Source organism: Vicugna pacos, chromosome 34, assembly GCF_048564905.1.
Source record: "Vicugna pacos chromosome 34, VicPac4, whole genome shotgun sequence".
NCBI lineage: Eukaryota > Metazoa > Chordata > Mammalia > Artiodactyla > Camelidae > Vicugna > Vicugna pacos.
The window spans coordinates 15,956,567-15,984,532 of NC_133020.1; the positions used below are offsets into that span (position 1 = coordinate 15,956,567).

Consider the following 27,966-nt stretch of genomic DNA (forward strand, 5'->3'; position numbering starts at 1 on the left):
TGCCCCCATCATTTTTGTCTTTCTGATTCTACCCCTGTCACTCTAGGTCTTCATCATCTTTCCTCTCGGAGGTGGTGCCCTGTGGCTGTGACTCTGGGGACCCTGTGCCTGGGATTGCTGGTGACCGTTATAATGCTGATAATACAATGTAAGTGCTGAGCAGGGAAAAGACGGAGGAACAAATGAGAGCGTGTACACGTTTTATAAGTTTGTTGCATAGCAACTGTAAACAGTCTTGATTTCGATACATTGTAGGCAAACTGTTTTTAGAGTGAGTGGAAGATGAATGGGTATATTTTGCTCTTCCCTCAGAGAGGTTGAGACATGCATGGGGTGAAGATGATGAATGGTAGGTTTTTGTTTGGTTTTGTTTTCATAACTTCATGGAGAGAGCCTGTTTGCCTTTCAGAATAATGAGGAAGGAAATAACTTGAAGTTACTAGTCCCTAAGATCATCTGAGGGACCCCAAAGTAAAAGAAACTTCATTTAATGTTGAGTGTTAATAGAGATGATTAAGTACCAATTTAAAGTTAAGAAGCCAGAAGCACAGCCTTCATAAATAAAAGAAAACATTCTTTAAACTTACAATATGGCCAATTTAGGAAGGAGGAGATGTTAAGAGGATAAGAAATGGAAAGAAAATGGTGCCAGTCATCCATCTAACCCACCTATGTATTTAAGTGGTAGATCTGAGTTATGTAGGCTTCTAGAGTCCAGGTTATTAAGGTCTTTGATTTGTTTCTCAATTTAGGGTCGCAAACTACATACTTTTTTCAGTCTATGAACACTTTCAATCTGTAAAGCCCTTTCTAATGATCGGGAGGAGAGCCCTTGACTGGCTGGTGGTGATTTAGAAGACTCTTCTGAGGCTCTGACCCCTTTGCAACAGGGTCAAATCTGGCTTTCATGTCAGGGGATCTACTATGCACTGAACCATCAAACTTCCAGAACCGAGACACTGGACTCTGACCATTTGTTGCCTGCTTGATTTCACAACCTTCCTTTCGTGTCCAAACTTCCTAAAAATAAATCCAAAAATAACAAACTAAAACCCAAAACATGTTTTCAGACTCTTGTGACACAGTAGCTTAACGTATTCCGGTGGGAGGGTTTCTCAGAAATGGGGTAAGTGTCACAGTTTTTGAGTAAAATTCGGAAGTCTGGAAGCGCAGAGAGATGAAAGCAGAATGAAGGCACAAATAAGGTAAATCATTAGTGACAACGCCTGCGAATAGTCACTGAGTCCGGCTGGTGCCTACCTTAGATTGTATTGTATTTATGCTACTGGATATAATTTTTTTCTTGTGACTCCTTTTAACTTGTGTGTGACGGTCAATAGCAAGGAAAATCCTTTTTTCCCCTAGATCACAAGTATCTGTGATTGTTTCCAATGTTAAAAAAATATTTCAGGAATATCAAAGAACTTCCAAGTCCTCAATTTCTAAGCCAGTTTGGGTCATTTTGCAGTAGTTTATTGCCAAAGCCAGACGGTTTGATTTGCTTCTTTGATTTCCTCAAACTCCAGTGGAGGCACTTTTGTTGGGGATTGGAAATGGAGTCTTAATTCAGTTATGGTTTAGTATCCCAGGTGACTGATCTTCTAAAGCAACAGCAAGCAAACTTTACTCACCAGGAAGATATCCTGGAGGGACAGATTTCAGCCCAGCGCCAGGCACAAAAATCCTCCGAGGAGTCACAGAAGGAGCTCAGAGAAATGATAGAAATCCTTGCCCATAAGCTGGATGAAAAATCCCAGAAACTAACGGAACTTCAACAACGGAAAATGAATCTCCAAGAAGCTCTAAAACAGGCAGCAAACTTTTCAGGTATGAGGGAGGGAGGGGTAGAGAGAGGTGGTGGAAGCTTCTTGGTAAATCTTAAGCTTTTTTTGGAAATGTCTCTAAACACAAAATTGGCAAAATCATACATGTACCATTGTCCATTCATCATATTTTACACTGAAATCCTTTTTTCTTTTTCTTTTTTTTTTATTTTGCAAAAGGGATACATCTTTATTCTTTTTTTTTAATTTTTTTAAAATTTTTATTTTTTTTTACATTTTTTATTGATTCATAATCATTTTACAGTGTTGTGTCAAATTCCAGTGTTCAGCACAATTTTTCAGTCATTCATGGACATATACACACTCATTGTCACATTTTTTTCTCTGTGATTTATCATAACATTTTGTGTATATTTCCCTGTGCTATACAGTGTAATCTTGTTTATCTGTTCTACAATTTTGAAATCCCAGTCTATCCCTTCCCACCCTCTACCCCCCCACCCCGGTAACCACAAGTCTGTATTCTCTGTCCATGAGTCTATTTCTGTCCTGTATTTATGCTTTGTTTTTGTTTGTTTGTTTGTTTTTGTTTTTTAGATTCCACATATGAGCGATCTCATATGGTATTTTTCTTTCTCTTTCTGGCTGAAATCCTTTTTTCGTCATCCTCACCCTACCCTATGCCAAATTCTTGAGATAATCTGATTCAATTAACCACACGTATTGGTGGATTTAAGTGTTCCTTCCTCACAAGAGCCTCCTCTTTTTAATATTCTAGCTTTGAGATTTTTTTTCTGGAAGAACCCTCCCATCCTTACCCTTTGCACAGATTCTCATCTTTTTCCGTTCCAGTGTGTCTTAATCATTGATTTCTTTTCCTAAGGGGCCTCCCGTGTTCCAGGGACCCCTACCTCTTCGTTGGCTTTATTCTGTGGCACTATTTCTTAAAGTGTACTGCATCAATTTAAATTGAGTGAATAAAAGTAGGCTAAGCTTGTAAGTGTTGAGTAGATGCTTCAAATCAGATGAAAATCTGAGGGGCCCAGGAAGTTAGTCTCTATGAGTTGATTTTAGGTGATGAAATGAACTCAGACTCTAGGAGGCAGGTAGAAATAGTCACAGCTGTAACAAGTAAACGATGAGGTGAACTCTGATATTATTACAGAAGTAATTTGTATTATTTAGTTTCTCTACAGTCCGTAATTACAGCAGATATGTGCTTTCAGTCATGGGGAGAGTTAAAGGTATGAGATGGAGTTACGTTCAAAGGTACAGGTACATTGCAAGAGCACCGTAGTCTTGGCATTGGAACTGACCACCAATCATAAACAGAGATTTCTCCAGCTTCGTGCTTGCACAGTTCACTTAATCTCAACCATGTAGTTTCTTTAAATAAAGATTATATAATAATCGTTTCTAGATAGCCACCTTTTATCTTCTAGGTGAAAAAATTGAAACCCAGATAAGTTAAATGGTAATAAAGCAATATGTAGTTTTGTATAGTTTTGCCTTTATAAATCCCTCTAATGGGTACAAGGTTATTTAAATTTCCAAAGTTAGCTGAAATTTTTAGGCAAATTAATTTTTAGCAAGTGTCAACTATGTATTGAATCTCTTGAAGGCAAGAGCTACTAAGGAAATAAAATAATACATCACGTCAAAGAAGGCTTAAAAGGAGGCTAACATATCAAGGCTAGGAGTGTTTATATAAGCAGACATAGGTCCATACCAGCCATTGTCTTATTTCACAGGTGCGGCTGTAAAATGATTTTGTTTTTATCAGGCACATGGGATTAAATCTACATCATGGCTGTTTCAGAACCATCTCCCAGAGATGCCAAGTATGAACAACTAATCAAAAATAATAGGCGATATGTCTTGCTGGCAGATATGCCAAGTAACGTGCTCCATTCCTTGATGGTGTCAGATCAAGGCTAGTTAGTAGAGATGTCAAAAAAAGTGCCCCTTTTTATCAAGCAGTTTCTCAAAAATCATTGATAATAAAATACCATATGAAAAAATATGCCAGTTTTCTCAACTTTGAGACGAGTTTTATCTTTCTCGCTACCGAGTTGTGGTCCTCAGTGTAAACATAAAGAAGGAGAGATGCTGAGAAATCACCATACATGGTTTGCTTGAGGTCGTCCGGCTGGAAAGATGCGAGATCCTCACAGTAACAGGCTTCACATTTGAACACGGAATTAGTGGTGGTTCTCAACATTCCACGTACAAAACTATCATCCACGTAGCTTGTTAAAAGTGGCAAGTTCCACATTTACCCTCAAACCCTGTATCAGAATGTCTTGAGGGGCACCGAGAAATATTTCTTCAATTAATTCAAACTCCATCAGGAGTTTGAGAGGTAGTGTGATACAGTGATTGAACACACAGATGCTCCAGTTAGACTGCCCATGTTCAAATTCCCATTTTCTCCATTTTTCAAATGAAGAAAATGAATGAAGCCTGTCTCCTACAGACTGTCGTTGTGAGGATTAAATAAGCTAATACACAAAAATTACTGTTAACCGTTTTGGGCACGTAGCGGTTTTTGTGCTTGGTTACATTAAAAAAAAAATTAAAAGAAACAGAGGTGGTCTGAATACCACGTTTTGAGATTTATCTCTTTTGCTTTTTATGGCTTGGAAACCTGCCCAGACTTTTCTTTCCTTATGCATTCTTAACCCATACATTCTTTCCTTTGGCGTAATAGGACGGCACTTGGCAAATGAAGAAGTAAGAAGCTTGTGTTCACTGCTTTCAAGCTGGCCTCGTGTATGCCTTTCCTCATTTACTTTCTCCTTCCACTCTGTCCTCTCTGATAAAGCCCATTCTTAGGAAATTATCTAATGCCTTTATGCCACAATGAAAATTGAAATTAAAACGTTGCCTTTCTCAAGGATTTGGATTTTTCATTTTCGGTCGCAGCATAGAACCAAAGAGCTTTGTTCCCCACGAAAGAGATTCCACGTGCTAGTAACACACGGAAGACATGACGATGAGGGCGAGGAGGAGGACGATTTCGGGGCTGTTTAAAATACCTGTAAACACACAGACTTTGCCATATTTTGCCTATCGACTAAGCCCTGAGTTGAGATTTTTGGGCTCCCCGAGAATTTTTCTGCTGAAAACGTCTCCCTATTCTCTGAAATCTTATTGAAATTGAGGTTCTCTCTTTGCATCAATATACTGTTCTCCCTAGAACAGCTCTGTCCAGAAGAAATACAGTGTGTGTTTCACTAGCACCATTAAATTTTCTAGTAACTACATTAAAAAATGAAAAAGAAACATGAAATTATTTTTAGTGACGTATTTTCTTTAACCCAATATCTTGAAACATTATTTCAACACTAATCAATATAAATGTTATTAATGGCATATTTTATATTCTTTTTTCTTACTCAGTTTTCAAAATCAGGTGTGTATTTTACACTTAATAGCACATCTTAATGGAGACTAGCCACAATTTAAGTACTCAAGAGTCACATATGGGTACATGTCCAGAATCAGGAGACACAGTATTTAAGCCTAAATCCATCATTTAAAGATATGAAGTTCTGAAATATATAAGCATATCTTTGGTAGCAGAATAGCTATTAAATATTCACCCCCCAACGCTCACTTCCATAATTCCAAATATAACTTAAAAAAAAATAGATCAGATTCTAAAATTGTATCCCAGCTCAAGCCCTGCTTTTTAACAGCCTTGCTTTTTAATTTAGTTTTCTAAAATCAGAATGCTTCATTTGTTTTTTCTTCAAAAAAAAAGTGTTTTTTTGGGGGGGTCTAATGCTAATTAAGAGGTGGTGTGCAGGTGAGCGTGCTGAGAGATGAACTGATTTAAGAATTGTAGAAATATTTTTACTCCGGCATAACTCACTGATTAGGTATACTACACTTCATAGGTCCTTGTCCCCAGCACTGGCTCTGGCATGAAGAAAACTGTTACCGATTTTCCTCTGGCGCATTTAATTGGGAAAAAAGTCAGGAGAACTGCTTGTCTTTGGACGCCCATTTGTTGAAGATTAATAACACAGGTGATCTGGTGAGTTTTTATGGATGTATGTTGGGCTGGAATATTGGCTGACCGGGAAACAAATCAGGTTTAGGCCCTAGGTGAAGGAGCACTTCTTTGAGAATCAGAATATGTACCTGTTTTCTGGCCTAGTCTGGCCACTGGTTATGGCATGACCTTGCATGGAGAAGCTATGGGCTATCTCTAGGCTCCAGTGGACATTTCTATAAGAACCATCAAGAGAATGTCAAAGATCTCTTCGGGTCCTTCCGTTTTGTGAATCTAATCTAGAAAGTCCACATCGACTTTGTCATCAACTCAGAAACGTTACTCCCCACAGGAATTCATCCAGCAAGCAACCGCCCATTCCAGTTTCCCGTTCTGGATGGGGCTGTCTCTGAGGAAACCCAGCAACTCGTGGCTCTGGGAGGACGGCTCTCCTCTGATGCCCCACTTGTAAGTTTCCTATTCTCTGCTGAACCCACGAGTGAAGTCGCTGCCGCGTTCCACACACTGTCCTCTTCCTGTTGGAGAGAAGCTCAGGGGATTTCTGAGTCTCCTTCTCCAGTTCTCTCACACAGGGACTTGCCCATTTCCCCATCCAGGCCTTCTGAGTTCTCCTGCTCACTTTTATTACTAATTAGAAGCTTTAAGACAAGGCTAAGTGACACAAGGTGGAAGGAAATCTAATTTTTTTTTTCCTCCTGGCCTGCAGGTTTAGAATCCAGGGAGCTTTTTCCCAGATGTATCCTTCAGGCACCTGTGCATATATACAAAGGGGAATTGTTTTTGCTGAAAACTGCATATTAACTGCATTCAGCATATGTCAGAAGAAGGCGAATCTATTGAGAGCACAGTGAATTTGAAGGCTCTGGAAGAAAAGGAGAAGAACTTTGAATTCCCTTCTGGAATTTAAGCTACACTTCGTCACTTCAGTGCAAACCAGGGGAGCCCTGAGAACTGTTGTTACTAGCTGAGGAACTGCTTAGCAGAGACTGGGGCTCCGGCTGCTTGACACCTTGATGTAAAAAGTTTTCATTCTGTTTCTTTCTATGTTAGTTCACGTATCTCGTCCCGAGCCTCCCTGCCAGCCTACACTGAAGTCCATTTTCATGTTTCTCTTGTTGTTTCTAAGAACTGTTGCTTAACTCAAGGTCACAAAAATTTTCTCCTATGTTTTCCCCTAGACATTTTGTAGTTTCAGATTTTATAGAGAAATCTATAATTTATTTTGGGTTAATTTGTAAGTCATGTATGGGTGTACGGAAGTTTTTATTTTTTATTTTTTCTGCCTATGGACGTTTCTTGTTTCCACAACATTTGCTGAAAAGTCTATTCTTTTTTCACTACATTGCCTTTGCACTTTCGTCAACAATTGTCCATACATGGGTGGTTCCGTCTCTGGACCCTCTATTCAGTTTTCCTTTGATCTATTCGTATATGTGTTGTTACAACACCATCATGCTATTTTTGGGTTCTGTCGTTTTATAATAGATCTTGAAATCACGTAGTGGTAGTTCTTCAATGTTGTTCTTTTTCAGTTATTTTACTTAATCTGTGTCTTTGTATTTCCATTTTGATTTTTGAATTTGCTTGTCAATTTCTAAAAAAAAATACCTTTTGAAACTTTGAATGTGATTGCACTGAATCTATAGATAAACTGGGGGAAAACTGAATTCCTAAAAATACCGATTTGTTCAACTTATGAACAAGGTATACATCTCCATTACTTTGATGTTTCTTATTTTCGTTAAGCAATGTTTCATAATTTTCACTGCAGAGATGTTTCCCATGTTTTGTTAGATTATCATCATGTATTTCACATTTTCATGCTACTGTAGACAAATGTAAACATTTGTAATTTTTATTTCCAAAGTCATTTGCTAGTTTATACAATTATAATAAAGTGTTTTATATCAACCTTATATCCTGAACCTTGATAAACTCACTTATTTCTTCTAGTAATTTTTATTTTGTGTGTGTGTGGGTTTCACTGGACTTTCTACATACTTAACCGTGTTGTCTACAAATAAAATTTTTTTTTCCTTCCTGGACGTTTAAATTTCTTCTCCTTGCCTGACTTCATAGACTAGAACTTCCAGTACAACGTTGAATAGAAGTGATACAGGTGCATATCCTTATTTTGTTCTTGATCTGGGAAATAAGCCATTCAGTGTTACACCATCAAGTATGGTGTAAACTGTATCTTTTTCATAGACGATCTTTATCAGTTTGAGGAATTTCCCTTTTATTCCTAGAATACTGAGAGGTCTTATCAGGAACAGGTATTGATTTGTCTAAAAGTTTCTATACCTATTGAGATGGTCATTTAGTTTTTCTCTTTTTGTGTGTTTTTAACATGGTGGATTACATTGAATAATTACAGAAGGCTAAGCCAACTTTGGGTTCTTGGGACGTATTATCATTTAATACATGATTAAATCCAGTGCACTTAGACCTGCTAAATTTAGCTTAGGGTTTTTGCAACTATGTTTAGGAAGGATACTGGGAGGCAGTTTGCTATTCATGTAATAGCTTTGTCTGGTTTAGGTTTCAGAGAAGTATTCCTTTATGGCAACCTTCTGGAAGATTTTGGGTAGAACTGGTACTGTTTGTTCATTAAATGTTTGAAACAATTTGCCACTGATGTCATCAGGGCTGGGATTTTTCTTTGTTTTACAAGATTTTTAACTATTTTTACTGTTAAAGAGTCAGTGTCTTTACCAGATGCAGTGCCAATCAGATGACTTATTCTTGAATGAGGTTTGGTAGTCGGTGTCTTTTGAGGAATTTGTCCATTTCATCTACGTTGTTTAATTTTTTTGCCCTGACATTTTTCTTCATATTTTCTTATTCTTTTAATATCTCTGGAGTCTGTAGTGATGCTGTTTCTCTCATTCCTGATGTTGTTACTTTGTGTCTTCTCCTTTTTTAAAAAAATCAGTTTGGCTGTAAGTTTAAAAGAACAATTTCATTTTTCTTCTGAGGAAGGTTTTTGCTTCATTGAATGGAATTTTTTGTGAAAAGTCAAGTCTATTACTTTTTGATTTTCGGTGTTATTAATCTCCCCTGCAATTGATATTGTTCCTTTCCTCTACTTATGTTTTAATTAGCTCTTTTTTTCTAGTTTCTATAGATAGAAGCTAGTTTGTTAAGATTTTTTTTTTCAAATATAGCCATATAGTGTTATGAATTTCCCTTTAAGCACCTCTTTAGTGATTTGGAACAAATTCTAATATGCTGTGTTTTTTTATTCACTCAGTTCAAAACACTTTCTAATTTTCTTTTTAATTTCTTTTTTGATCCATTGGTTATTGAGAAGTGTGTTATTTGGTTTCCAAATCTTTAGGGATTTTCCAGAGATCACTATACTATAGGTTTCCAATTCAATTCCACTGTGGGTAGAAAACACACTTTTATGACTTGAATCTCTTAAATTTATTGAGACCCGTTGGTGATATTTTTATTTTTCTGAAGGAATTCCTTTATCATTTCCTGCAGTGAAAAGCTGCTTGTAAGGAAATCTCTCTGCTTTTGCATCGAGTTTGGAAATTTTAAGTTACTGAGCTATTAGTATGTTTTTTCCCCTCCTCGCCAAAATATCCCCCCCCCCAAACACACACACACACAACACACACTGCTCAGGGACTCCAACTGCATGTATACTGGGCTGCCAGAAGTTACCCCACAGCGCCCTAACGCTTCTTCCTTTCCTGTTTTCTTCCCTTCTTCCCTCCCTCCCTTTCCTGGTCCCTTCCTTTTCTTTTAGAATGATCTTGTCTGAGTGTTTCATTTTTGATAGTTTCTATTGTTATATCGCTAAGTCCATTCATCTCTTCCACCGAGTGTCTGTCATTAATATCACATGGTGTATGTTTTATCTCACACTTTGTGGTTCTCACCTCTAGGAGTATGCCTAAAAAAACACTTCCATGTCTCCATGGAGCTTTTTACACAGATGAAAATATGAAGAAGGTAGTACCTGTGTTAGTGCCTCTGCCTCCTGATTCTATCGTCTGAGTTGTTGTCTGTGATTTTATTTCTGATTAGAGGAGAGTTGAGCCTTGAGCAAGGTGGGGGTTAGGGGCACAAGCCCCCCGGCAGGCGAACATCCGTGTATAACTTTCCATCAGCCCTCTGTATCCTTGGCTCCAATCATGGGTGGCGTGGTACTGTAGTACAGATATAGTGGAAAAAATCCGTGTATGAGTGGATTTAGGCATTTCAAACTCATGCTGTTCAGGGATCTACTGTATAATTGACTGACAATATTATATTAAGTCAATGCTAGATAATTTAAGTTCCTATAAATATTCCAGAGTTTAATTGTGAGAGATATTTAAGTTACAAGGAAACCACATGATGTTCCTGGGTATTGTATTTATGATTATCCGGCAGTACCAAAGAAGTTCTCAGTCTGGGGTTAGCTAGTCTCCATTATGAAGGAAATATTTTCTGAGTATTCTGCCCAAAATACTCCATAAACGATGATTTTTTTTCCCCAGTCTTGCTGTTGGGAAAGAGCGCTCTTCCCTGCCGTGTGATCTTGGGTGTTACTTCCTGTATTCATTTTTGGTGGCTCTTTCTCCAGTCCCTCTGGTGATGCCCCCACGCTCACGCTCTGATCTGTAGCTGGTCCCCTGCGGATCTCTCTGGCTTCTTTCTCTGTGACGCTCTCCTCTCTCTTGTCCTTTCCTCTAAACTCTTGCTGCCTTTGTCTTTCTCAATTCGGGAGTTTCCCACTTATGTCCTCAGTTCCCCTTATGCATGTGTGGCCTGTGAACTCTGTAAACACGGAGAGCTGGGGCAACCACGGTGCTCACCTTGTCTGTTTCCATCTCTCGGGCATCCTTGTCCTCTGTTGTTTGTTACCCGGTGTTTTGAAAACTGCTTTATGTATATCGTCTGTCTCTGTTTGTTGGTTTGTATCAGGTAGGAAGGTAAACCCAGTCCTTGTTCCAGGAGAAGGATTCTGTAATTAGGTACTTTAGTTTCTCTTTCTGTTGGAGCTCCTGATACCTCAGAACAGAAACACGTTGAGCTGAGAGGATGCCTGGCGCGGGTGGGGGGGATTCTAGTCAAGACTGGAAGATGTATTTCTTGCCTATGCGTCTGGTACAGAAATTTCAAAGCTGATGACAAAGCTGTCTTCCCTCGCCAAGCTGCCAGTGGCTCTGAGTCATCGCTCAGTCACTTTTACTATTTCTGACGCCAGTTCGTCCAAACATTGGCAACTTCTGTTCCTAAACCTTAGATTTGGAGGCTATTGCCGCAATCTGATCTATCCTGGGGACTATCTCTCTGTTTATATGCTGCTTCTGGATCCCAAGCACGTAAATATTCTTGTGCTTGTTATTGTGTCCGTGAGGGCTACCGCCACAGCCGTGGCCAGGAGCTTATTTATGTCCGCCCTGAAAGCTAAGACTGGGTTTTACATTTTGAAAGCGTTATTAAAACAAACATGCAGCAAAGACTGTAAGTGATCCCCAGAGTCTAAAATATTTATTCTCTCATCCTTGGCTGAAAAAGTCTGTTAGCCTCTGATGTAAATAACTTACTGTGTGAGGCGTGTTCATTTCTCTGAATTGGAACTGAGTTCAAATCCCAGTATCTTCTTATCTCTGTGGTCTGAGGAAACTTACTTAACATCTTATTAGCTTGCTTCCTTTAACTGAACGTTAGAAGAACACTAGTAACTCAGAGACCCTCCTGTCATATCTAGCAGTTCATGGACACTTGAGAATTTAATGGAATAATATTTATATAATAATTCACGCAGCGCCTGGGATTTGGTGAGAGTTCAGAAATGTTAACTATACTGTTCGCTCATTTTTTCCCTGTCTTTATAGGGTCCTACAAGGGTTTCTGTTTTTGATAGGAGGTTCTTCATCTCTTACAGCAAATTGACCAAATAACTTAAAGGTCCTCTTAACTTAGGTTTAATTGGGTTTGTAAACATTGCTTAGCATTCTTGTTTATTGTTGTTGTTGGAATACTGTATTGAGGGATGTTCCCTGACTTGGCACTTGTTTCCTGAATCATAAAATTATTGTTTAGCGTTCCTTTCATTTCCTCTTTGTAGAGATTTTCTGAGTTTATTAGGGCCTGCGGGACATCTGGGTCAGCAAGGGAATAGATGACGTGGACTGGAGTAAATGCGCAGCCTAAAACTGAGTTAAGTTTCCTTTGGCCAGAGGGCGCGAGCCGGGATGACAGCCTCTCAGGTGGCTCTGAGGGACTGCTCCGCAGGGGTAGGGGAGGAGCTAGGATATATAGGAGCTTTACAGCACAGACCAGGTGGTTGGAACAATAAAAGATTACTTGTTATCTAAAGAAAAACAGGCACCTCAAGATAAGAATTTAGTGCTTTTCTGTATATGGGAGGAAGCAAACATTCGGGCTCACTGAATTCATTCCTTTGACAAGCATCTAGCTATCTAGGGCCAGTATCTTGTCCTTTCTTAGTCTGAGTCCCCTTCAAGTGCCCCATTGTGAGTGGCTGCAGAGGCCAGTCTGTGGGCTGGTCTTCACTGGGGGTGGGGGGGTGGCAGCCGCTGATGACTTGATGGCTTCAGCATTCTTTGTTTACTGATATGGTTGGCAGTATTTTTTCTTTCACAATGGTATTTAAGTGAATGTTATTTCAAATATTGAATTACCTTAGAGTATTTTGCAGACTTAGACTGTGCTGGTTTGGAAACAGGAGTAGAATGTATATGCTTTCTGAATCTATTGTTTGAGTTTTTAAATCTTAACAAGTAAAATGAACAAATTTTTAAAAATCTCGTCTTTATGTCTTATTGGCTCCAAATGTATCTTCTTTGCAGCTACATTTACTTCCAAAATCCTCTCCACCTCTCCCTCTCCACGATCAGTCACCTTCAACCCGGTGACGTGCGAGGTACTATCCTGTGAAAGATGCCGTGGACCAGACAATTGATGGGCCACTCATTTCCTGGGGGTAAATCTTAAAATGAGAGAGAAGTATGTGATTCTACGCATTTGGACAGTTGGGAACCTCAGCATTCTTAGTAGGGCTGTTAGCCATTTGACTTGTACCTGGACCCTAAGAAAATCTCAGTGGCTTTGAAAATGATTAAATTGGCTTTTGGTAGAAGCCATTTAAACTTAATGGTCCATGTTCTACTGCAGTGAGCAGTCACAGGCCTCAGCTCTGTTTTGGTTCTTTTACTCCATTAAGAGCACAGCTAGGTGGGGTGCTCAGTGGGAGAGCACGTGCTTAGCAGGCACGAGGCCCTGGGTTCAATCTCCAGCACTTCCCTTACAAAATAAATGAACAAACCCAATTATCTTCCCCTGAGAAAACAAAACAAAAATACTAAAAAAAATATAAATAAAAGCACAGCTGACAGATAATTTATAATTCCACTCTTACAGAATAAGCAATCCAGTAGTAATATAAATAATTCAAGTTTGGTAAAGCATCCTGCATGCCTGCCAGCAGGAATCTACCTAAATACATTCATAAACATCAAACCATCTGTGTTTGCTAAGTTCTTTTCTGGTATATGCTTATATAGTACTAAGTCTTTTACTTAATTGCAATAATCCCAAATATTAAAAAAAATTAAATAAACAACTTTTTCTAAATATTATGCCCATCCTATTAAGCATGTGTGTTATGTATGGGAAATGATGTAGGTGCATGATATATAACTTTAAAATACTTGTTCATATACATCAGTAACTTAAATATCAAAATACTATCAGGATACTTTCCCCAAGTTATTCTAATTTACTGTGACAAGGAGATGTGGAGTTGAGATTTTTCTCACTCTTTTTTGGGTACATTCATTCATTCATCTAACAGTGCTCTCTCAAATGCCTCCTTCCTTAGTGCCAACAGAGTAGACAGTAATGAATATATGGAGATTCTATTTTCAGGGTACTTACAGTCTACTGTGTTGGAAGGAAACAATTAAATTAAAGATAGCTACATATATACAATTTTATTTATTCTCTTAACATATGAAGTGGTACTCTAGATGCTGGGAGTTTGTAATGAACAAGGCAAGTTTCCTGCCCTTCAAGAAGGGATCATACACTGGCAGATACTAAAAACTAAAAGGACAGTAAACATCAGCAGTAGTTATTGAAGGAATCCAAGCCTGAGCACCACAAAATAACCCCTCGAAACTACAATTTCTTAGGAATGAGGAAATATAGATGCCTTTAAGCAGAGCAAAAGTCACGTTTTTATTATGAGTCAGGTCCAGACTGCAGAAATTTTCAGTTTTGCTCATTAAGTGCTTAAAATAGATGAACTTCCTCTAACTTGCCTTGAAATTTGCAGCACAAAGCAGCAGGTGGCACCATCACCTCATTCACTCCTGCCTGATTTTGCTAAATTTTTTTTTTTTTAAGTGAAGGCAAGTTTATTTAGGGAGATAGGTACTCCATAGACAGAATGTGGTCCAATCTCACTCAGAAGGGAGAGTAGCTTAGAAGATACACATTACACAGGCAGAATGCAGACATCTCAAAAGTCGAGAGGGAGAGAAAGCATGAGGTGTGGGAATGCTTCATTTAAAGCAGATGCACATGCCATAGACAGGGTGCAGGCCATCTCAGAGGGCAACAGAGAGAGTGACAGCGCGGTGTCACGTTAGTTTTTATGGGCTTGGTAATTTCATGTGCTAACAAGTAGGATTATTCCAACTATGTTGGGGAAGGGGTGGGGATTTCCAGGAACTGGGCCCCATCCACTTTTTGGCCTTTTATGAACAGCCTGGGAACTTTCATGGCAACTGTGGGTGTGTCATTGAGCATGCTAATGTACCCAAGGAGCGTATAATGAGGCTTGAGGTCTACTGGAAGTCAACTCTTCTGTCATCTTGATTCTAACCAGTTCATCCTATCCTCAACGGTTGTGTCATTCCTTCAGTGGTTGTGCCCTGCCCTCTTCCCTCCTGTCTCATTCCACCCACTCAGATTTTACTTCCATAATCTTATGGGAAGCAGAGGGGTGATGATCGATCTTCTGTAGCTGCTTCAGGGCTGAGTAGGGGCGCTGACCCTGCCTGTCAGGGAAATCTCTAGAAGTCTGGTCTAGGGGTCCCAGGAGCAGGACAGCTTCTTGTTTCTACTCAGAGGGTGGCATAGACTGGAATCCTCCAATAGCCATCGTCTTGATGTGGAACCTCCCAGAGAGAGTGATACTTAAGATGAGAACTGAGTATCACGAAAAATCCCACCAAGTAAAGCTCTCTAGGCAAATCACATCAGCCAGGGTATAGGTGCAAAGTCCCTGAGACGGGAACAACTTGATGCGTTTGTGTGATCAAAAAGAAGAATCTTATGTGATATCATTTATATGTGGAATCTAAATATTTTGTCCACTGTGTGGTCAGGCCACTCAAGGTGATTTTAGGATTACAAACAAATTTTACCACGTAAGTAAATTTGCTATTCTGGACTCCTGGATAATAACTATATATATTTCATATTAACAGGTCTGTGTCAATTTTCCTTTAGTAAATATTGTATTCTGCATGGAAGTTGATTCACAGAGCTCCCAGTTACACTGACATCTGGTTTTGGGAACAAGTCGGAATGGTTTGGAATTGCCCGTAGATTTTAAATAAACGTCATAAAGTCAAAGAAACAGAAGTTGAGTTATTTCAATTACCATTCTATGCAACTATTTGTAATTATTATCTGTACTTACATACGTTTCAATTTGTAGAGACATTTGAAATCTTCTAAAATTGATCCTGAAGAAACAAAGACACGAACACGATTGAAATTTCTAGAATAATTGTGAAATAGGAATTTTCTAAATCTTTGCCACAATATTCTAGTATAAATCTTTTTCTTATTTTTATATTAGTTGTTTCAATGGAAGAACCTTTTCAAAATTAAACAAAAAGTGGTTTTAAATCAATTGATGTGTCAGGGTACACGGTCTAGCCAACATGAACATGTGAAAAAGATTAATCTTGATGAAATTATTGACCAATTTGGAGAAGGTATGGGTCCAAAACAGAAATTGTAATGTTGTTATTTATTACTGTGATACACTTTTATATAGGTATAAATTCCTTCTCCCTTTTCCAAAAACAGTATTAATATAATCAAAAAGATTTTTATCCATATAATTAAAAGTAGTTCGTACAGTATTTATTTTAGTGTACATATATATATATGTACCTTTCAATTTTTACTGGCATGATTTTATATATAAAATTCAATTAAAAACTCACTGCTTCCATTTGTTTTCTGATTATTATTACTATCATTCATTCCATTTCGTGATTATTACTAAAAATCTGTCATTTAGAGAAGGAGGCAAAAAAAAAGTAATAAATGAGCTGTTGAAAGTATGCTAGGTGCACCACTGCTCAAGGTACTCAAGGATTAGTGAGGGAAACAGTTATAAGTACCCACCAGTAAGAAAATGACATATAAATATCATTTCTTCCTTGGAGAGACTGGAAAGTTTCAAACACAAATGCCACGTGAGAGTGATGTTTATATACGCTGTGTACACGTCCCCCCAGTCCAATGGAAGGGACAGGGCTCAAGTTAGATGGATAGCAAGGTCATATGTGAAATGTGAGCAGTGTAACCAGCTGAAACCACTAGACCATGAACAGAACAGAAAAGGGCAGTTGGACTGGGGAAAAAATGGTGAAGAACACAGTTTCACTCTGAAGGATCTTTCCATTATAAAGAGAGCCTTTGGCTTAATTAAAAAAATTTCAAGGACTCCACGAGAAGATTCCATGTCATTTGTAGTTAAGCATGACTACCACTGGAAAGAATGTTGTGAATGAAGCTGAGCCATTTTTGGGGTCTGCCCAGCCCAGGGCACACTTAAACAATTTAAGTAATTTATTTGGTCTTGATCCTGAGAATATAGTTAATGTTCAGTTGAGATTTAATTGCTTAATGGATGGATGGAGGGAAGGAGGGAAGCAGGAGACCCAAGTTAGCATTCACACCTGAGGTGGAATTTGAGGATTTTTTGGGTGAAATTTGTGAACGTAAATAGAGAAGTTATTTGAAATGTTGCTGTCTTCCGAAGGCTTACAATTTCTTTCTCTACAAAGGTTCTTAAGGGAATGATTAGTTTGTGAATAATCTTGCCACCTATTTAATTCATTTATTTCTACATATTCATATAATCCGTTCTCTTTATTCATTTATTTATATCAAATTTCCAAAAAGTCACATTGGACCTGTGCCTCAGGATCTCCTGTGTTTCCATTTCCTGGTGTGACGCTCATTCTAGTAAACTTACCCAAATAGATACTTTTTTGGGAAGGATATTATTTTTGAGATTTCATTCTGGGAACAAACGCTACTGCTGACAACAGTTCAACATATGAAAAGGTAGACTTTGGTTTGATTCCTTGCTTCAAAATTTTTATTAGCTTCTTAAAACTGAGCAAGGGAGTCAAATTCCTCTGTGTCAGTTTTGTCATTTGAAAATCGGGCTAAAAACAGCCACCTCAAAGATGTGTTGGAAAACTGAGATTGTATGAGAAAACACGTGCAGTGGACAATACTTAGCTCATAGCAATTGTTGAACAAAGAGTTTGCTACTTTGTGTTCTTGACCTCTGACAAATCTCCAAGAGATTTGCTTCCTCTGTTGTTACAACAATGTACCTGAGGCATCTTTCATACACCTACCTGTGGGTTTTCACTTGTTAGTCAATGAGCTTCCTCACAGGTATCTACCCATCTCTTGTGCTAGCTTATAGTTCTCTTAAGACTCCTCAGTCTCAGAAACAGGATCTAAAGGTACCAATGGGAAACTACCACAGCATAGTTTTCATTTCCTGCTTTTGGGTATCTGCTTGGACTACTTAAGCTCAACTTGTTAACACTTAGTGAACGCCTCTGCCACATGATTTGACTCATAGATCCTCTTTTGTCCACAGGCAGTTGTCTTAGGAGAAGAGAAGAAAGAGCTCTCAAATGCTGTGCCAATTCTGGAACTCAGTAGAATGATGGAATACCGTTCGTCACTGGAAAATTTGGATGAGGATGGATACACTCAACTAGACTTCAGCTCTCGCCACATCACCAGGAGATCCGTGGACTCAAAGAAAGGTATACTTTTCTTCCTGACTTCAACATTCTCATTCTCAATGACTAAAACTGGAAGTGGAAAAAGAATTTTGAGAGACTAGTGATTTGTTGGGGCTTTATTAATCTATTTTTAAAGGTTTCAGAAGCCCCTGAAGATAGTTTGACTGTGTGCTAAGCCTTTTTTTTATGGCAACCATTCAGTGACCAATCTTTAGTACAGTTGACCCTTGAACAATGTGGGTTTGAACTGCACAGGTCTACTCATACATGGACGTTTTTCAGTAGTAAATATGACAGTGCTCCACAATCTGCAGTTGGTCGAATCTGCGGATCCTGATCTACAGACAGGAGGAATCGCAGATATAAAGGGCCGACTACAAGTTACAGGGAGATACAGGGAGATTTTTGACTGGGGGGGTGGGCCCCTTAACCCTTGGGTCATTCAAGGGTCAACTGTATTTAATTATGATGATAGAAAATACAATTTCTCTGTTCTGTAGAAATAAACTCTTCAAAAGTGAGGAGTTGGTAATAAGTGTGATGAAATGCAATGATGATAGAATTCAAAGGGAGTAACTTGTGGCTTATTTGTTAGAAACGAGCAAGTTGTAGAATGGAGGTCAAGGACACTTGAAGAAAGAAGTGTATATGACCCGCATCAGGATGCTGGAGAGAAGAAAGGAAAGATGGAAAAAACCACTTGTGATTTTGCAGAAAAGGCCAAAGGGAAGTCAGAAGTCATAAGATTTAGAATCCCAAATCTGATTTTTTTTTTGATTTGGAATTTTTTAAGGCAAAAGGGAGTTCTTTGTATACCAGTGAAGAAAAAAACCTATGTGTTAGTTAAAAATATCTCATTATCAGGACATGTGACTTAGAATGTAAAAGAACTGAAATTTAGAGAAGGGCGTTAAGAGGTCTCTGTCTTCATTAAATGAGCAATTAAATCTCCTCTGTGATTCTTCCTATTTGTCAATTCTCTGAAATGCTTTCACTGCTTAGTCTCAGTCTTGGTGTAGTGATAGTAACATCAAGTGAGCTGCTTGTTATCAAAAGAGAGATTATTTACAGGTTTTGAGGCAGAATTTTCTCTCTTCTGCTTTCTGGTCGTCCACATTGCACAATTATTTATCTCTTGTCACTTAAGCAATTCTTTTCTTGGGCAACCTGTCAGGGAAGAGTGGAAAACTGGATGATGCAATGGGCAGGGAGGCATGTGTGTGTTTATACACATTTGTGGACAAACTGAGAGTTGTCTATCATGCACTGGTAGGTGCTTTTATGCGTGTCAGCTTATTTAATTCCCACAGTAATCCTTTGATGTATTATTACCCTGATTTTTCACAAAGAGCATTGAAAAAAAGCAGAGGAAGTAATTTGCCCAAGGATATGCAACAAATAAGTAAAAGGGGAAGATTACCCTTGGCAACCAGTGCTATTTCTGCTACATTAAGCTGTCTCTTCGAAGCCTGAGTAGGATTTCAGGAATCCTGGCAGCGTCAAGACCTACAGACATCAATGTGGAACTGAAATTAGGAGTGGGCAGATCCCACGGCATGGGGCTCAGATGACAGTTTCAGAACCTGAAGAAATGTGTTAAAGGTGGAGCAAAATTCAGACTAATCCAAGATGAGTCGGTTTTCTGGGGGTCAGATTTTGATGAACTGTAGGACTGAAGTGCTCCATGATCCAGAGACTCACCTTCTCTCTTCACTTTCAGCTTCCTTTGGTTCCTTACGACCTTGTGCTCCATCCCCTTGTTGGCGTCCCGTTGCTGTGACTGTGGGGATTTTATGCTTGGTAATGCTGGTGACAGCCGTGGTCCTAGGTACCATGGGTGAGTTTGGTTGGGGAGATGCACAACAATGGAGATTCAATAAACATTTATGATGTCCCAGGCACTCTTTTAAGAGCGTAACATAATCTAATTTAATCTGTATATTGACTCTACTGAATTGGTGGTGTTAGTTCTCATTTTATTTCTAGGGTCATAAACTGGTTAAGGTAGGGCCGTGATTAAGAATTTAGGTGATCTGTCTGAAAAACTCACACTCCTAACTGCATTTCTCTGCTACCCCCTTGAATAGCTGGTTTCAAAGCTGTGGAATTCCTAGGATAAATTAATGAAAGGAAACCAGTGGAGGTGAAGAAGGAAGTACAACTGGTGTTCATCTTCCTAATGAAATAAATTCTCTAAAGAGACTCTAAGCTCATTTTATGTCTCAAGATTCAAGGAAATTGTTTTATTACTGATCTTTAATATGAATCCTTTCGGTAATACCAGGAAACACCGAAGGCTCATTCCAAGTACGAAGTAGGTATTTTGTAATGGATGAACACATTTCCTTAGATTTTATATCTCTTGCATTCTACTGTCAACAAAGCATTATGGTGTCTTCACAGAGTCTTTATGAAAGATTCCTTAATTAGTCAAGTGTTTATTGAGTACATTTTATGTTGTAGGCACCAGGCAAGTCCTCAAGGATTCTCATTCTCAAATGATAGAAAATAGAAAATTTATTACTGTTTCAAAACTATCATGGCTCCAAATGACAGTATTTTATTTGCCTCTTGCTTTCTCTCTAACCCCTTCTTCTCTATCTGCTTCGTTTTTCTCTTTCGCATTACACTTTCTTCATGGAAGTTATTTCTTTTTTCCATCTATTTAATCTATCATCTATTCTATCCATATCTGTTTATCCATCTTTACCTCTCCATCAGCAACATATTATGCAGTTATCATTACTCAAGAGTGTATCCCTTTGAACCCTCCTACACTGTTGGTGAGAATGTAGTTTGGTGTAGCCATTACAGAAAACAGTATGGACATTCCTTAAAACACTAAAAACAGACCTACCCTATGATCCAGCAATCCCTCCTGGGCATCTATCTGGAAGAAACTCTAATTTGAAAAGACACATGCACCCCAATGTTCATAGCAGCACTAGTTATAACAGCCAAGACATGGAAACAACCTAAATGTCCATTGACAGAAGAATGGATAAAGAAGTTGTAGTGTGTATACACATATACAGACACACACACACACACACACAATGGAATACTACTCAACCATGAAAATAATAAAATAATGCCATTTGCAGCAACATGATGGACCTGGAGATTGTCATATTAAGTGAAGTAAGCCACAAAGAGAAAGAAAAATACCATGTGGTATCACTTAATGGAGAATCTTAAAAAAAAGGACACAAATGAACTTATTTATAGAACAGAAACAGACTCACAGACATAGAAAACAAACTTATGGTTACCAGAGGGGAAAGGGGGTGGGGAGGGATAAATTGTGAGTTCAGAATTTGCAGATACTAATTACTAAACATAAAATAGATAAACAACAAGTGTACTACATAGCACAGGGAACTATATTCAGTACCTTGTAATGTCCTATAATGAAAGAGAATATGAAAGGGAATATATATATGTATAGATGAATCACTACACTGTATAGCAGAAACTAACACAATGTTGTGTATAGACTAAACTTCAATTAAAAAAATAAAAATCACACACAAGAAGAACGTATCCCTTAACAGTCCAACAAAAATACGGGTTTGGGGGTTTTAATTTTCAAACATAATAACATGACCTTTTTCTCTGTCATTATTATTATTATTGTTCTTATATGAAGCTATATGGAGATCCAGTTCAGGGAACAACCCATTGAAGAATGACAACTTTCCATCAAGAAATAAGGAGCACCGCAGTCAACCCACACAGTCATCTTTAGAAGAGAGTATGGCTCCGACCAAGGCTCTCACAGGCAAGGGCAGAGTTAAAGGATGGATAGCAACCTTGACTCAGAAGGGTTCATTGTTGGTGCTAAGGTTTAGAGCAGGGGGTGAAGAAAGGGCTTTTGCATGCAGTGATCGCGCATTCAGGGAAAGAACACGGCAGTGTTATCTCAGTAAAATACACCCCGTCATAGATACAGTGAAGTGACACAAATGCCTTATAAACTTGGTTGAACAGTTGTAGACTGGATTTTTCCCTCAAATCAGTATCTAATTGATCACAGACTATGTCTTCAGGCTTATCAGAGATTGTACAACTTGACGTGAAGGAACAAGCTGTGTTCTCCTGCTTTAGGAAACTGACATTTCAAAGTAATATAATTAAAATAGGAAATACGATGTCAGAACAGAAAAAGGAAAGAAGGGAAATTGTTGCTAAGAATTAAGAGGCTACGTTAAACATGCACAGAAGAGATTTACCCGATAGATATGTTTCTAAAAACTGGCTAAATTTGTTTTCCTTTAATCATACAATTTCATTGATCTAATTATAATCTTTTAATATAATGAGCTTCAATTTCTGATTGCGTCATGATTGACTATGACAGTATTTTGACTTCAATTTTCCATCTCTGGACACATACCTCCTCACTATTTGTATCAAGTAGCTAATAAATCAAAACCAAGAGACTCTACAGGGTGAATAATAGCTCTTACACTTTTCTTCTCACTGGGAAAATTGCGTTCTGAAATGGACCTCACACCTATAAAGTAAGTTAACATGAACTTACTCTATAGCTCAATGAGTGATTTTGGGTTGATTTATTTTAAGTGTCATCCTGGAGAAAGGGAATTCTGGGCTGAATTTGAAGAAAATGGAAGACAAGTCAAGAAGGAAAGGCAGGTGGACTGTCTAAAACATTGCTTATCGTTACTCAATGCGTTTTTAAATTTAAAATGAGTAGGAGGATCTTAACGTGGCTTCTTCTGCAGTGCCATATCCCTACCGTTTGAACTGAAAATAAAATATATTAATGGCAAGTCATTGATCATTGATGGAGTGTCCTCAGGGTGAATGGTACTTACACTAAAGGAGGGGATTGGTATAGAATGAACCTCATTGTATTTACCTTTATTTCCAGGAATTCTTCCTAGCTCGTGTCCCCCTCACTGGATCACACATGAAAATAGCTGCTACCTATTTAGGACATCATTAGATTCCTGGGACGGAAGTAAAAGACAGTGCTCTCAGCTGGGCTCTCATCTCCTGAAGATAGACAGCTCAAAAGAGTTGGTAAGTGTAGATGTCAGTCACAAGTATCTGTGGGCTATACTGAGCATAAATACAGAGGTAGATTCCTGCTAGTGATGATTTTCCTTAGAAGAACGTCATTTTACATATTCTCCATAATTTTAATAATAGCATGCAATACGTGAGTAAAGTTCACAATATATGCTTCTATTTTTCATGAGTTAATCAAATAAGCACATTTTACTTTAAAAACAAATCCTTTCAAACACACTCCAAGTCTGCATGACTAAAACAATCAGGTCGCTAGTCATCTTTGTGGGTTTGGATTTCAGTTGTCAAACTGGTGGAGTGAAATAGAAAATTGTCCCCCTTGTCATCATCATTATCAAGAAAAATCGCAGCTGTGACAATACGCATTTATAAATCATTTACTTCTTGCAAGATATTGGGAAAGGCAAAGAGGTGTAAAAAAGTAAGCTTGCTATTGCAAGGGTCATTCAATTTGTAAGAAAATAGAAGCAATTCAACTGCTGTGAAAAGTTAAACATTGGGTATCGGCCACAAATACCATAGAAGTTCAGAGAGAGATCCCCTTCGACATAAAAAGTTGATGCCACAGTCTGCCTGCATCCCCCACCAAGGTGACTCAATCTGTTGCCTCTCAAAACCTTTGAGACTGTCTGTCTGTATCTTCTGTCTTTGTCTCTCCATCTCTAGCTCATGTGTTTGTCTTTATGTTTCCTTACAGGAATTTATATCATGGCAAGTGTCCTCCCAGCCTGATCATTCATTTTGGATAGGGCTTGCTCGCCGTCAGACTGAAGGACCGTGGCTCTGGGAGGATGGTTCAATGTTCTTGCCTGACGTGTAAGTGTCTGGAGAACCAAAGCGTCATAGCCTTTCCCAGGGAGGTGAGAGCTTGTCAGTTAAGAATCTGATCTGTTGGCCACAATAAGAAAGAGAGAGAAAAAGATACATAGTGGTGAGGAGAGAAAGAGTGAGTCAGGAAAAAAAACAAAACAAAACAGGAGGGTAGGGGGGACATTCGAGTCAAAAAGAGCTGAGTAGCCACGTAGGGCTACCGACATAATTATTCCCTCCAACAATTGATAGCATCCTGGAATCAATGAAAATATAACCCTAGAAAACAATAGATGTACAGATTTATGCAGTTTATTGGATTTTCCCACATATTTATGATTTTCATTGCTTCTTACTCCTTTCTACCTCTCCTACCTTCGATTTTGAAGTTTTTTTTTTATCTGAAGAATACACTTTAGTATCTCCTTCAGACTTGAAATTTTAAAGTTGGATTCTCTGTGTTTGTCTAGAACTGTCTTTATTTTAACTTTTCTAAAAAAAAGTTTTAGTATAAAATTAGAAATGTGTAGTTTTTTCTCTCAGGCATTCAAAGATACTATAATGTTTTCTACTTTTTTTATTGTTGTTTTGGAAAGGTCAGCTATTTGAAAGTAATACATGTTTAAATCTGATGTCTTTTTTTCAATTTTGAAGCGTTGTAAGCCATATTTGTGTCAAATGTCACCTCCTCCCTTCCGGACTTGTAGTTTTATGTATTCATAGTACCCTACGTGTTTCCTTTGCTTTTTCCTGCATTTTCATCCTTTCTCCTTTAATCTATATATTTAAGTCTCACATATCTTCCAGTTCATTTTTTTCTCATCTGTAGCTCATCTGCTGTTAAAAGCCTCAATTAAAATTTTAATTTTTTTGGATTTGTTCTTTTTTTTTTTAATAACAGCTTTATTGAGGTGTAATTTACATGCCATAAAACTCATCCTTTAAAAGTGCACACTTCGGTGGTGGTAGTGTATTCATCGAGTTGTATATCCATCATCACTATCTCATTCCAGAACATTTTCATCACCCCAAAGAGAAGTCTTGTTCCCACTGGCAATCCTTCCCCATTATCTCCTCTTCACCCTGTCCCTGGCAACCACTTACCTACTTTCTACGTGTACAGATTTGCCTCTTCTGGACATTTCATGTAAATGGAGCCATGCAGTATGTGGCTTTTCGCGTCTGGCTTCTTCCACTTAGCATAATTGGTCCATCTATATATTAGTACTAACATGTATTCATACATTGTGTTTATCCAGTCGTCTGTTGATGAACATTGGAGTTGTTGCTGCTTTGTGGTTGTTCTGCATAGTGCTGTCATGAACACTGTTTAGTGAATTTTTCAGTTTTATAACTTCTCAGATCTACTCAGTCACTGTCTATATTTCCTAGCTTTCTTTCAACAGTCTCAATGTTGTCTTTAGACTCCTGGAATACACTGTATACTTCTTTTAACATTTGTGTTGGATAAGGCCAGTGTTCTATACTCATGTGCACCTGCTTCCATCATCTCTTTCTTGTATTTTTATTCATCTTGATTTGTTTTCTTGTAGGCCTGATTATTTTTGCTAGCGGGCTTAACGTTGTATCTTAAATATTTGTAGAATTAATTTGAAGTGTGCAGAGTGGCTTTTCATTTGCTTCTCATAGGCACTCCGGGTGTGAATAGTGCTAACTCCTGAGTATGATCGCACTTTGATTTTAATACCACTTCACTATTTCACTTCGAATAGCCCAAGCACAGTGAATTTATTAACAATCTTAACAAAATATATCTCTTAATTTTCTATAGCATTTGTCTGAGTTTTCTTTTGCTATTTTAAAACATGACTAGTGGACTCTCTGAAGTCCTAAGTAGAGGTTTGATGTGTAACTACTCATTGGTGACAGTGATTTAATCTGGCTTGTACCTACCCCCCAAATCTCTTAGATGTCAAGAAAATATTCTGGTCAGAATTTCCCTGAGACTGGGCCTTAATCTAGTCATTTCTGCAGAAGCATTTTCTCAGTCCTTCAACTCCAGGGCCAAGGAAAGATAGATGTGCAAGATGAAGAGCACCAGACCACAGCTTGTACACTGAGGCTCACTGATGCCCATTGAGTTTTGCTAAATAACCCGGCTTCTTTAGGAAATTAAAGAGCAAATAGGACACAGCCCTGCCTCTATCTACCCATGGCCATTCTCATAGTGGTCTACATTATACTGCAGTACACAGCTCAACCTTCAGGATGCACTCAACATATAGAGTTGTTTGAACTGCCTCTAAATGGCCTTGATATCTGTGATTCCTCACTTACTTCTTGATAACTTTCAGCAAGAACTCTTCCACTCACTAAATACACTCAATAATAATTTCACTAAACTGTTGCTTTATTTGATAAATATACTTCTAGGTAAAAGGTTGAAAGATAAGTAAAAGAAAAAAACTGCCTCTACAATATTAAATGGTTTTTCTTTTTTGTCAGAGGTTTTATTTAGTTGTATGCAACTAGTTGTATTTCTTTAAACATTTTTGAGTCATTTTTATGACTTAATAATGAAGACGATTTTGTTACCATTTGGAAACAAATAGAATCTAAATCTAAGTTTCCTTTTCCAATAATATATACACTTCAGAAACTCTCTTTGCCAGTATCCTTACCAATTTATTTCAGCTCTGTGTAGACAGTAGACAACATTTCTTACGTTTGTTCCCATTACCTCCCTATGTTTTATTTTAACAGGTTTCAAATCAGAAGCACAGTTACCCAAGAAGACTCATCTCACAATTGTGTGTGGATTCATGTGTCAGACACTTACGACCAACGTTGCAGTGTGCTTTCGTACAGTATTTGCGAGAAGAAGCTGTCAATATAATGGTGGGGGTGTCACCAGGGAAACGCAAAGAGAAGTATGTAGGATAGTAAGAAAGGCAGGAAACAAAACAGAAAAGAGAGATGATTGAGGTCAAAACAAATGCTGAAAATAGCAAGAGAGCGCAGTCATCTTAGCTGAGAAACAGGACGGGGAGGCTGGGATTTCTGTATTTACCAACTCCGCTGGGCAACCCGAATTATATTCTAGTTATTAGAGCCCTAGAAATGGAGTCCAGGCAGCTGAACTTGAATTTTCTTTCTACCGCTGACTCTGTATTTACCTGGGATTAGCCACAAAGGTGTTTCAAGATCTTAATTTCTGGCTATACCGGAGTTTTTTTTTTTTTTGTCCTTATAAAGGGCCACTGGAGTACCTCTGGTTTGTTTCCATGATTTGTTCCTGCACTTTCAGCAGTGTATCAGACACAGGAGGAATTTTTTCTTTTATTACCACAGTTTAATGATTTTTTAAAATGTAGAAGCACAGGCAAGTTTGGCGGGGAGGGGGGTGGCTAGAAAGAATTATCGGGGGTAAAGGGAGCTCTCCAGGTGTCTGTCCATTTCATCCAGGCAGCTCTCATGATGGGTGGTATTGAGGGTGGCCTGGAGGGGCATGGTCACCTCCCCTCCGTGTCCTCAGACCGCCTGCTAGAAATCTTTTTTGAATAGCTAAATGAAGGAAAGAAAAAAGAAACTTCACTAAATCAGAGCCATTTTACTATTTCATTCATTGGTGTGGTCATGATTTTGCTCAAAATCATCATAAAAATTAGCAATTCCATCTTTTTTTCCCTCAATTAAATAGCTGACAGATTATGCCTGCCATGTCTCTAACTAGTAGAATCTTGTATAATGTGAAATTGTAGGAATTTGCTCTTACAAAAAAGCTTTCTCCTTTTTAAATGCTATCAATCAAAAAAAGATCTGATAATAAATATAAAAAGTAACCTGTCTTATTGACAGAAGTATTACCATTTTGTAATGCAAAGTGTGTTTTATTACTTTTTATGATTACTGTTTTGTAGTTGTCAGCAATTCCTTAGTAACTACTATAAAAAGGTACTTTTGGAACATCACTATTTTGTCTCTTTCTTGCTTTCTTTTAAACTTTTCCACTGGTGCTATTTATATTTCCGGGGGGGGGGGCGTTTCCAAATCACTGGGGAGCCATTTACACCCTTCCCGTGTTTATTAATATGTGAACAGAAATCGTGTCAAATTCACTGGATTTGTCACCTTAAAATGGTTAATGTTATGTAAATTTCACTTTAATCAAAAAATGTTAAAGAACCTCTGGCCTTTAAATGATGTTCTGTGTGTGATTAACCCTATCACTATTTGCTCTCTCCCCCAAAATGGTGACGAATTTGGCACTGGGGAGGAGGTAGCA

At 38.2% G+C, this 27,966-nt stretch overlaps 2 protein-coding genes across 5 annotated transcripts in view; both read left to right on the top strand.

Annotated features, from left to right (window-relative positions):
* Positions 1–7,721, top strand: part of OLR1 (oxidized low density lipoprotein receptor 1) — a 28,597-nt gene extending 20,876 nt beyond the window's left edge. For both annotated transcript variants that reach the window (XM_072954280.1, XM_006199859.4), the window contains exons 4-8: positions 47–148; positions 1,582–1,827; positions 5,687–5,826; positions 6,137–6,252; positions 6,512–7,721. In XM_072954280.1, the coding sequence (XP_072810381.1) occupies positions 47–148; positions 1,582–1,827; positions 5,687–5,826; positions 6,137–6,252; positions 6,512–6,656 (749 nt within the window). In that variant the 3' untranslated portion in view covers positions 6,657–7,721. The remainder of the gene's footprint in view (positions 1–46; positions 149–1,581; positions 1,828–5,686; positions 5,827–6,136; positions 6,253–6,511) is intronic.
* A 9,986-nt stretch (positions 7,722–17,707) lies between these two features.
* On the top strand, positions 17,708–27,642 carry CLEC7A (C-type lectin domain containing 7A). Of its 3 annotated transcripts, XM_015235624.3 has the most exons (6): positions 17,708–17,876; positions 19,576–19,692; positions 21,505–21,636; positions 22,750–22,901; positions 23,608–23,726; positions 26,445–27,642. In XM_015235624.3, exons 1-6 carry the CDS (start codon positions 17,771–17,773, stop codon positions 26,575–26,577), a joined length of 759 nt encoding a protein of 252 aa, XP_015091110.1. In that variant the 5' UTR covers positions 17,708–17,770; the 3' UTR covers positions 26,578–27,642. The 3 variants fall into 3 exon arrangements, with proteins under 3 accessions (XP_015091110.1, XP_006199919.2, XP_072810373.1); XM_006199857.4 differs by lacking the exon at positions 21,505–21,636; XM_072954272.1 differs by lacking the exons at positions 21,505–21,636; positions 23,608–23,726.
* The last annotated feature ends 324 nt before the right edge of the window (positions 27,643–27,966 follow it).